Below are 12,126 nucleotides of genomic sequence, written 5' to 3'. Positions count from 1 at the left end.
ATTTTCCACACCTGATTGCCATTACCAATTCTGGGTGATGCTATTTGGGTTGAAAAATGCCCCTGCTACTTTCCAATGGTTGGTTAACGGGGTCCTAGCTGGTAAGGATGCCTACTGTGCAGCCTACCTGGACGACATAGCTGTCTACAGTTCCAGCTGGGCGGAACACCTGTTCCACCTCAAGGAGGTGCTTCAGGCTATGCGACAGGCAGGCCTGACCATCAAGGCTAGTAAGTGCCAGATTGGGCAGGGTTCCGTGGTGTACTTGGGACACCTAGTAGATGGTGGCAAGGTGCAGCCACTCCAGGCCAAGATTGAAACTATCAAGGCCTGGCAACCACCTAGAACACAGACTGAGGTGAGAGCCTTTTTAGGCCTCACTGGGTACTACCGCAGATTTGTCAAGGGCTATGGTACCATTGTGTCACCCTTGACAGAACTCACTTTCAAGAAGCAACCTAGGTTGCTGAATTGGACAGAGGCTTGTCAGAAAGCCTTTGATTCTCTGAAGGAAGCCATGTGCACGGCCCCGTGCTCAAGGCCCCTGACTACTCCCAGAAATTTATTGTGAAGACGGACGCTTCAGAGCATGGCATAGGGGCCATTCTAGCACAGCTAAATGAGGAGGGCTCAGACCAACCAGTAGTCTTTATTAGCAGAAGGCTATTACCACGGGAACAGAGGTGGAGTGCTATTGAGAGAGAAGCATTTGCTGTGGTCTGGGCACTAAAGAAGCTAAGACCCTACCTGTTTAGGACTCACTTTCGGGTTCAGACAGACCACAGGCCCCTCCGATGGCTCATGCAGATGAGGGGTGAAAATCCGAAACTCTTGAGGTGGTCCATTTCCCTACAGGGGATGGACTTTATGGTGGAGCATCGCACGGGGGTTGACCATGCCAACGCTGATGGTCTCTCCAGATACTTCTGCCTTAGCGATGAGAGCTCCCAGGAGGTCGGGTAGCTCCCCCACTTTCAGCTGGGGGGACACATGTTAGACCTGACAGCTTTAGGGTGGTCACCCCTAACTTTTTGCGTGCCTCCCTCCACTTTGTGGACACTGTTATTGCTGGCTTTTAGACTCTGCGCACTTTACCACTGGTAACCAGTGCTAAAGTGCATTTGCTCTCTCCCTTTAAACATGGTAACCTTGGATCATACCCAATTGGACTATTTAATCTACTTATAAGTCCCTAGTGATGTGCACTATATGTGCCTAGGGCCTGTAGATTAAATGCTACTAGTGGGCCTGCAGCACTGGTTGTGCCACCCACTTAAGTAGCCCCTTTACCTTGTCTCAGGCCTGCCATTGCAAGGCCTGTGTGTGCAGTTTCACTGTCACCTCGACTTGGCATTTAAAAGTACTTGCCAAGCCTAAACCTCCCCTTTCTCTAATTATAAGTCACCTCTAATGGGTGCCCTAGGTAACCCCTGTGGGTGAAAGGCCGGACATGTACCTATGTAGTTTGCATGTCCTGGTAGTGTAAAACTCCTAAATTCGTTTTTACACTACTGTGAGGCCTGCTCCCTTCATAGGCTAACATTGGGGCTGCCCTCATACATTATTGAAGTGGTAGCTGCTGATCTGAAAGGAGTAGGAAGGTCATATTTAGTATGGCCAGAATGGTAATACAAAATCCTGATGACTGGTGAAGTTGGATTTAATATTACTATTATATAATTATTTAATATTATTCTAGAAATTACACTTTTAGAAAGTGAGCATTTCTTTGCACTTAAATCTTTCTGTGCCTTACAATCCACGTCTGGCTGGGTTTAGTTGACAGCTCCTTGTGCATTCATTCAGACACACCCCAAACACAGGGTACTCAGCCTCACTGAGGAGGGTGGAGGGCCTGCTCTCACACAAAGGACTGCCACACCCCCTACTGGGACCCTGGCAGACAGGATTGAACTGAAAGGAGACCTGGTGCACTTCTAAGCCACTCTTTGAAGTCTCCCCCACTTCAAAGGCACATTTGGGTATAAAACAGGGCCTCTGCCCTACCACCACAGAAACTTGCTGGAGAAGAAACCTGAACCAGAACCTGCATCCTGCCAAGAAGAACTGCCTGGCTGCCCAAAGGACTCACCTGACTGCTTTCTACAAAGGACTGCTGCCTTGCTGTTGGCCTGCTGCCTTGCTGAACTCTTGCCTTGCTGCAGAAGTGCTCTCCAAGGGCTTGGATAGAGCTTGCCTCCTGTTCCCTGAAGTCTCAGGACCAAAAAGACTTCTATCTTTCAACTGGACTCCTTGTGCGCCGACAAATTCGATGCACAGCTTGCTCTGTGGTGAAAAATTCACTGCATGCCGATCCGGAAAGACGCCGCTCGACCCGCAAGGAAAAGATCGATGCGACGCCTGCGGTGCGACCGGAACTTCGGCGCACGGCTCGCCTGGACAACGCCACCTGACTTCCAGAGAGAAAATCGACGCAGCGCCTGCCCAGGTAAGTAGGGTAAGTGTTTTAAGTGCCATTGGGGGCCCTGACATGGGCTCACCTGCATGGCACTGGGTGCAATGACCATGCCCAGGGGACACAGGTCCCCTGTGCTGGCCATTGGGGTGGTGGGCATGACTCCTGTCTTTTATAAGCCAGGAGTCTTTTGTTATGGATGGTTTGCATCAGGAAATTATGCTAGGCTGGTTAGCACCATTATTTTTTGCCTCTAACCTGCCTAGCGTCATTTTTGATGCTCAACCTTTATCTCCTCTACCACCACCCCCACCCGGCTAGCGTCTTTTTTTCAACGCTAGCCCAAGCTTAGCACCGGCTCGCGGCATTCCATAAATTTGGTGCCCGGCTGGCCCTTTGGAATGAAACAAGCCGGCGGTAAACTCTGACACAAAACTGCGTTAGGGCAGTTTTGCACCAAAAAGCATAAATATGCCCCTCAATCTTTAAAAATGAATATCTCAACTTTTACTCATTGGATTTTTGTCGTTTTGGTCTTGTTTTACTCAGATAAATATTTTCTGTTTTTCCAAACTGGGGTGGGGTCTTCTTGTGGCATTTTCTTTATGTTACTATAATTAAGTGTGTTGCACAAATGCTTTACACCTAGCCTCTTAAGTTAAGCCTGACTGCTCTGTGTCAAGCTACCAGAGGCTGAGCACAGGTTAATTTAGGGTGTGTATCTGACTTACCCTACTTGGACAGTTTGCATACATCTGCCAACTAGAGAACCAATTTAATTAAAATTGGTGATCAGCTGTGAGGATAGGACTTGTATTTATGCAGTGCCTTACAGTAATTTTGTGTACACTACTACTCACACATTGACCAATTTGAATCAATTATCTCTGATCCCCCTTGGCAATTTTTTCCCTACTCTTCAGTTGTCATTCTTTATTTTTATATTCTCCCTAATTGCCAGTTTTGATTCTTACTTAACTCATGGATTTGGTTGGAGGTTCTGCATTTGCATCTGCTGGGATGGAGTTTGAGCTAGCCAAGCTGGAGGATTACACAGTGGACCGGCTCAAGGATTTCTTTGAGGGCATTGGGCTAGCTCCAAGGAGCAAAAAGGCAGAATTGCAAAAGGCACTGAGAGCTTATTCAGAAGCCCATACTGTAAGAAATGAGACTTCAGAGGAGACTGACAAAGAGCTGGATGTGGTCGATGATTTGGGTCAGGGTCTGAGTGGAGGCCGAGGGCTGCTGTCTGTGGGGAGGCAAGCAATGTACTCCCAGGAATGAGGGCCCCTTCTGGGGCAGAGATCAGCATGTCATCCAAAGGCCTGTCCCCAGAGGATCTGGACGACAGAAGGGAAAAGAAAAAGTTCAAATTGGAGTTGGCTAGGCTCAAATTGGAGTAAGAGAAGGCTTTAGAGGAGAAAAAGGTAGCCATGGAAATGGAGGTAAACTAAAAGAGTTTGGCTATGGAGGAGAAAAGGATGATGTTGGCTCAGGAGTTGAGCCCGAAGGAGGTGGACATCAAGACCAGACAGGTGGAGTTCAGCATTGATGGTGGCAGCAATTCTTCTGTGCCATTTGAAAGGAAGGTCCACATACCTAAGAATTTGATGTCTGATTTTGTGGTTGGAAATGACATTGACAGACGGTTGGAGGCCTAGGAAATCACCCTACAAATACAAAAGGTCCCTGAAGCAGATTGGGGGTTGGTTTGTGGAGACACATCCCTACTGAAGGAAGGGATGCTTTATTGTGCTTGACAGGCAGTGACAGTACGAGATCCCCCTCCATGAACGAGGCTCTGATCAGGAAGTTTGGCCTGATCCCAGAAATTTAGACAGAAATTCAGGAATAGTCAAAAGCTCTCCCAACAGACCTGGGTGGATTGTGTGCATTCTTTTTGCAAGTTGGTGGATGGTTCTGTAAGAGACAGAGAGGTAAAGTATTAACAGGAGCTGTACAATTTGTTTACAACAGAACACCTCCTCAGTCTTTGTTTTCCAGATCTGCGTCAACACCTTGTTGATAGTAAGCTCTCTTCCCCCAGGGAGCTTGCTATGGAGGCAGCCCACTTGGTCAGCACCAGGGTCCACAAGAAGGTACCTGGGAGTGACCCCAAGAATGGTGGTTCACGTTCTTCCAGCCGTGCGAGGTGGAGGTCAAGGGAGACCCAGGCAAGTCCAAGGGTAAGGAGGAAGTAAAGGGTTCCCATTTCACTTCTGAGAAGGAGGGAGGTTCTGGTAGGCAGTGGCTGAGGGCACTTCATTTCCATCCCTGCTGCTTTGACTGTTCTTAGCTAGGATACAAACAGGGAGACTCTTTCTGTCCAAAGAAACCATTCACTGGTGGGACTTCTACAGGGGTGGTCAAAGTGGCCTTAGGGGTAAGTAGTCCCCAGGGGCAGGCATACACCACGCCGTGATAGTTGTGAGGTAGAACCAGAGAGTGAGCTGTGGATCCCTGAGGGTGGGAGTCGTCCTTTCCACCTGGTGACTGTTCCTATGGACATCAGGGCTAACCATAACATGGTAGTGGATAGGCTAGTATCCCCAGAACACTATACCGGCCAGGGTTGTAGGGTGACTCCAGCTCATGGACTGGACGACGTCTTCCCTAGTATCCCTATAGTGGGGTGGAGAGGTGACACAGAGGAGGTTCATAGTAAGTCCCCACAAGCCCATAGACTGCATGCTGGGAAATGAGTTGCCCCTGGTGTCAGGGGAACTGGGAGGGGTGGCTGCCACAAGCACCTTAACTGTTCAGTTTTCTGGGGGCACCACTCCAAAACAGAGGATACAGGACCACAGAGAAAGGACCCAGGTGAGAGAGAGCCCAATCCTATCTCCTGTTCAGCCTCAGAGTACAGACCCAAGGCTGGTTGACCAGTCTCAGGATACCACCCCTGAACTGGTGGGAATAACAGTGGCAGAAGGGTTCAATGCTTCTGGGGCTACCCCTCCCCCACTTTGAGAAACCACAGAGATCATAGACCCCTGGATGGCCTTAGGCCTTCTTGTTGAAACTGACAGCTGTCTGTGGCCTGAGATGTAGTTGTGCTTGTAAACAGAGATTTTCCTGGGTTGGGGATAGATGTCAACCCCAAGGGGTGGAATAGGCCACATCACGTTGTTGGCCATGGTGGTACTGTCTGCCTAATGGGATGCATCTGTGAGCAAGTTAGGGTTAGGTGCTCCACAGATGGGCTCCACAGGTAAGGAGAAGTTTTCCCCATGGGTCAGCTCAGTGGCCCGAGAGTATAGACAGAAGGATCCAACTTGGTTCAGTGAGGCGCAGAACTGACAAGTGCCCCTGAGTAGTGGGCCATTGCCTATGTTCTATTGCCCTTAGAATGGAAGCCCATCAAGGTATTGATTAGTTGACCCTGACTTTAGACTGGAGGGGGATTGTTTTGAACTTGGCCCTTTCTGCAGGGTCATCATAAGACTTTTTGCCTTCCTCCTCCTTAATTTTCTTACTCCATTTTGTCTGACATTTAGGATTCATTCTGTGCACTGCAGACTAGTGCTAAAGGGTAGTTGCTCTATTCTCTAAACAAGGTAGCATTGGATTCTCCACAATTCGCATACTTAATTTTACTTGTAAATTCCTAGTAAAGTGCACTATATGTGCCCAGGGCCTGTACATTAAATGCAACTAGTGGGCCTGCTGCACTGACTGCAGGCCTGCTGCCTGATCCCACTACAGTAGCCCTTCAAACATGTCTCAGGAGTGCCACTGCAGAGATCGTGTGTGCAGTTTCAAACTGCCATTTCGACCTATAAAGTGCACCTACTTGCCAGGTCCACACCTTCCTTTTGATTATATGTAAGTCCTAACTAAGGTAGGCCCTGGTTAGCCCCATGGGCAGGGTGCAGTGTAAGTAAAAGGTTGGACATGCACTTTTTAAGTTTAACATGTCAAGGTAGTTGAGATCTGTTACATTTGTTTTTCACTATTGCAAGGCCGATCTCTCTCATAGAATAACATTGTGATTACCTTAAAACATCTTTAAAGTGTAATGTCCAATTAGGCAATGATATAAATGTGGAGATTAGTGTCTCTGGACTCACAAATTAAAATGATAACTTATGGTAGGTAAATTGTAAGTCTGCAAATGTCACATTTAGAAAGTTAGCATTTTCTTACTTTAACAGTTGTGTGCCTCTGCCTGCTTCTGAATACAAGTCTGGGGTAGGTGACAGCTGGGCTTCGTGAATTCCCTCTAGACAATCGCACACAAAGGGAGCTTAGGTGTGACATTTGCCTGCTGATGGCCCATCACCAGGAGATGGGTCTTCCTTGGCTAGATGGGAGGGAGGAGCTGACACACCTGAATCGGGCTGTGCCTCTCACCATACAAAGGACTTCATAAACTCCTGTAGAGTGTCTGGAGCCAGGTAAGGAAGGGCAGGGACATTGTTTACTTCAAAGGGTGGCCTAGAAGTTTCTCCCCCCTTTCTTGCCCGATTACAATGAATTGTCAGACTGTGCTGCCCAATGACGATGCTTTGTGTGGCCCAATGACAATTCATCTCATTCAATTCTATGGAGCCTGACAATGAGGCAGTGCCCTGAGTGCTGTAAAAATATTGATGCATTGTGTCCTCGCTGTCGACATATTGATCCATTAAAGGTACTGTTCCTCTCGACCTCAAGTAACCTTTTGACCAGTATTGACTAGTAAAGCACTATTCTCACATTTAGGGCCTGATTTAGAGTTTGCCGGATGGGTTAATTCATGAAAATCATGACGGATGTTCTGTCTGGAATATTACAATTCCCATAGGATATAGCAGAATCGTAATACGGCAGATGCAATATCCATCACCTTTGTGTTGGAGTAACCATGTCCTTTAAACTATAAATCAGGCCCTTAATCTTTAATAATCCATATATCGGCTTTTACTAATGGGTTTTTGTCATTTTGGTCTTGTTTTACTCAGATAAATATTTCTAAACTGGTGTGAAGTTTTTTTGTGGGGTTTTCACTGTGTTACTATAATTTAATGTGTTGCACAAATACTTTACATATTACCTCTTAAGTGAAACCTGACTGCTCTGTGCCAAGCTACCAGAGGGTGAGCACAGTTTAATTTAAGGTGTGTATTTGACTTACCCAGACTAAGATTGAGGTCCCTAATTGGACAGGGTGCATACCTCGGCCAACTAGAGACACAATTTCTAACTGTAACTAAAAAGGCAAACGCTTCACCATTACAATATAGTTTTTGTAGGCTCTGCAGCCAGATGGGAGCAAGGAGCAGATCTGTGAGCTCCTCCCGACTCTGCAGTAAATGAAAAGAAGGGCATAGCTCCCATGTGCTGCACAGTTACAGGAACCTCAGCAAAGAGTCGGTAAGCTTGGATAATTTGCCAAATTGGAGTTTACCTGCTTTCAACACGACAGAAAGCTACTGCATCAAACCAATCATGCAATAAGGTTTCGTAGTAATATTTTGTAACCCATGCAATCCGTTCTAAATTTTTAAGCTTGGACTACAAACCACTGGTAAGCACAGCCAAATGCAGAGTTGACCACAATTGCTGATATTTGTGGGATTATGTGACTACATTTGTTGAGTCGGCTTTGATTCTGACCCTTAGACGTTATCAATGAAAGTCAGTTGTTTTCTACCTGTGAACATTATAGGTAATGTAACTGTTTTATATTTAGTTTACAGCTTTGCACTAATAATGCACACTTCTGTGTGCAGATATTGAAGGACCTGTGGTGCTGATTTAACGGACAAGACCACAAAAAATTGACTCCAATAAAAAACTTTCACTAGTACAAAAAGGTTAAATGTATATGCTGTGTGAAGCGCAAGAGGCAAATTCTTTTATATTAATCCTCATTCATCTTTTTATGTGCATGTATCTGCCATTGGTGCGTATTTTTCATTTGTGTATTTGCTGCTGTGTGTGGAAATAACAGAGGACACCAGCACTACTGTTCAGTTTTTATAGTTTTAACTAACACTGAAGACTATCCTTTACCCTGTGAGATGTTGTTCCTCACTTGAATAATCTTCAAGTGTTAAACTTAATGTTATGCTGCATTAGTTATTTCTAAAGTACTTTTGCTATACTGATACCAAGAGGCTCTTATACGGGACATCACTTACTCTTTGAACTGAACTTAGAGCCATCCTGAATATGATAAATCTCTCACGACACATATTAACTTATTCCATGATTCCACCTATTGTACCAGAGTAAACATCACTTATTATAACGCTGGCCAGGAATGAGAAATCTGTGACAAAATGTCTTATATTTAAAGAAAAAAAGAATGTTGAGAACATTTTACTTGTAGCATAAATGCCTTATGAAGAGCAAGAAAATACATTCTAATGTCTTGAGAGCTGGCATATTTCCTATTAACTTTCAACCAAAATGTGTTTATGAACAGTAGTTCCCCGAAGAAAAAATGCTGCTCATTACAGCAGAAGTGATTTGTATTATATATGTCCTGATGCAAATTTATCTTTTTGCAGAATATATGCACATTTAACGGAAAAATACAAAAAGTAAGTGAAAAATAAAACGTACATTTGGGAATGCAAGTTGACAGTAGGCAGTCATATTTAGGCATTTTAAGCTCATAAAAGATATAATAATGTACTGGCTTAAGTTAGCCTAACTGTTGTTGCTAATTTAACTGGAAACAATATATTAGCATTGACAGGTCTGTTTTTTCCTATTGAATTGTTGATAGCACAAAATGTTTTTTTCCTTTTTCTTGCTGTAGATGTAACATTCCAGAAGCCTTCTGTTAGTGAATAGGCAATTATTTTGCATTAGACAACTGATAATAAGATTCTCACCAGGAGTAGAGGAGAAAACAGAAAGGATGATTCATAGAAAGAACAGTCTAAGCCGCAAAATGTGGATTAAGTATCTCTTCAAGGACATGTGTCTATGGTTTATTGTATAGACTTGAGAAGATGGGGAGTTTATCTTTTCCCAATAGTTTGCTAAGATCCCATTGGACGTCATGGAAGGAGAGGAGACACTTGCTACCTTCTAGGAATTTGTGTGTTTATATTAGTGCATGTTCCTAGAGAGAGGGGCTTCTTTCACTAGCATTTGCTGGAGACTCATGTCTGAGTTTTTTTAGATTATTCCTCTCTTAACGGGAGATTTTTTTAGCTTTTTTTGTTTTATCAAGTGTCTGCTAATTTACAGCTCAGAATACTTTCCAGCTTGATCGTTCCTTTAAATTGATGTGCAAAGGCTTTATGCTTATCCATTGATTCTCTCATCAGAACTCTTTATTGGGGTATTTGAACTGACACCTTATTCTATATTCCACTGCAATTTAGTTAGGAAACTTCCTTTATGGAACACACTTGCCATAATATTACAATATTAACTGTAATTTTAACCAATATTGTATTCTTTCTGATATTGACATATCAATTATTGGATTAAATTAACTTTTAATGCTGATACTTGTAAGATTCATAAATATTGAAAAAAATAATGAAATTAAAGAATTGAAAATAAAACCTTTGAACTTATATTTTCTTTATGGACTGTACAAAAGTCATTAATAAGTTGTAATGTTAATTGATCATTGTAAATGTATTCTCCCTTATACTTCTCCTTGTCGACAAACAAAGGTCCATGCGATGAGTGGCGGAGCTTATTTAATGATTATGTCCGAATACTGAGGTATAGAAAACCCTCTCACTCGAGTGGTCACGAACCTGGTCACAGGAGAGAAAGGAAGTAAAATAAGTTGCCCTTGCCCCTTAGGTTCAAAGCCCAAACTTGAAGACAGAAGGAGTTTGCAGTTCCAAAAGCAGTTGCAGTAGTGGATGCCTGAGTACCAATCGAGTTATGCGTTGCAATTGTCTTATTAGGTTTTGGTATTATCTTTAAGTTATGTGTTCTGTATTTGGGTAGAAATTGATAGATAAGTTGTGTTTAAGCGCTTGAGGTTGAGCAGTTGAAGTTAAGAGAAAAAAAAATAGGTTGTGGAGTTATTTGTCTGCTGAAGTTTTGTGATGCAGATTTGCACCATCAACTGCTTTTTTGAGGTAGGGACTGTAGCTTTTTATTATGCTTGTACTAATATTGATTGGTTGGTGCTAGAGGACCCTGTTGTGCAAACGGGAAATTGAATCAGTCAGGGAGATTTCCCACTGGTTGAGATTTCATCTGTATGAGTGTATGTGAGGGAGGTAGAACATGTTTGAACCTTACTTTCAGTTTGTTTTTTGTATGAATTAACTATTTTTAATTCTATAGCGGAGCAAACAAAAGTATGAAGTGCTTAAAGCTGAAAAATGTGTGTACTAGAAAATTATAAAGGAGGGTGAACTGCTGCAAGGAGTCAGAACAACATCTGAGTGTGCCGCAGTAAGATAGGTTAGTTGGTGTGAAGTGGAGTGCTGGGATTGGTTGATGACTAGTAAGTACTAATCTGCAATAAGATTACAAACAACGGACTGTGTCAGGACCTATGAATTGAATAGAAATATTGACATTTATCAAATTGATATTTGATCATTCATTGTTGACCCTTTGCAGTCATGAAATGTTTTAAAGCTCTTAGAGATCTGATAAGGGGTGATGTGCGAGTCCCTGTTCGGGAGGGTGAAGAGGTTCCACCGGAGGTATGCCAGACCATTATATGGCAACAAATTTGGGGCTTCACAAATGTTTGTGGCTTCGTCAATGTCACAACATCACTGAAAATGAAAGGCCATTCAGATATCAACAAGATTGTACTTTTTTTATTTAGAGATTATTGAATATTTAAGTGAACTCTTACCTACATTGTATGAAGCATTACATGCTTGGGAGCAAGAAGCTCACACCAAAGAGAAAGACAGGTATCAGAATAGAGCGAAGAGAGCAATGCGGAAATTACACTGATGCTTAATGGGATGAAAGACAGCATAGGTGGAGGAAATGCGTAGTAGAGGAAGCTAGAATGTACCCAGCAGTAGCAACACAAAAGACTAAAAAGCACCAAAAGCAATAAATCAATGATGAGAAAGCTACAAGAGACATTGTCACTGATAGGAGATTCAGGGGAGGACATTTTGGAGGCTTTGTTATCCTCATGTCCACTGCCATTTTTGGTTCCCATGACAAGTACTGAGAGTGTTACAACCACTAGTGCTGCAGGGGCTACAACCCCTGTTAATTGAAATATATCTCATATTGAGATACCACTTCCAATACTTCCAATTGCAATAGCACCAGTTGAAGCAGCCTCTACTGTAATGGCTCAAGTTGTTACTGCTTTGTTACTGCTTTTGTTGTGACTGTTCCGGCACCAATGTCACAGGTAGCATCAGCTCAGCCATTAGCAGTTCCTGTTGCAACTGCACCAATAAATATTGTTTCAAATGCTACTTGTGCTGTTAGAGTAGTAGCCATGACTGGGTTTATCCTCCTGATACAGAACTCACAGATTTTTCATGGACCCCACCACAGAATGTTCAATAATTAAGAGAAGGGATATTGTTTTTACAACAACTATTGCCCACAGAGAGACAGGGACATTTTATGATGGGATTTGTCCTCCATGGTTAGAGTACTCTTCAGATAATAAAAGAATGGGAGAAACAGAGAGACAATCTAATAGCCCGAAAAGGATGAGACTACTTGATGTGCCAACTTTGGAGGTGGAATTGGAGGAAATTATAAGAGAATGTTTAGAGATTTCACATTTGAATCAATTTCAGAAAAAT

General features: G+C 43.5%; 1 protein-coding gene across 1 annotated transcript in view; it reads left to right on the top strand.

The window, feature by feature from the left end:
• Positions 1-12,126, top strand: part of TEDC2 (tubulin epsilon and delta complex 2) — a 327,490-nt gene that overhangs the window by 293,152 nt on the left and 22,212 nt on the right. Inside the window, exon 11 of the mRNA XM_069210499.1 lies at positions 8,914-8,946. Coding sequence (XP_069066600.1) covers positions 8,914-8,946 — 33 coding nt within the window. The remainder of the gene's footprint in view (positions 1-8,913; positions 8,947-12,126) is intronic.

Source organism: Pleurodeles waltl, chromosome 10, assembly GCF_031143425.1.
Source record: "Pleurodeles waltl isolate 20211129_DDA chromosome 10, aPleWal1.hap1.20221129, whole genome shotgun sequence".
Classification (NCBI taxonomy): domain Eukaryota; kingdom Metazoa; phylum Chordata; class Amphibia; order Caudata; family Salamandridae; genus Pleurodeles; species Pleurodeles waltl.
The sequence above is the reverse complement of the archived record's forward strand: the minus strand, read 5'-3'. Positions and strand labels throughout refer to the sequence as shown.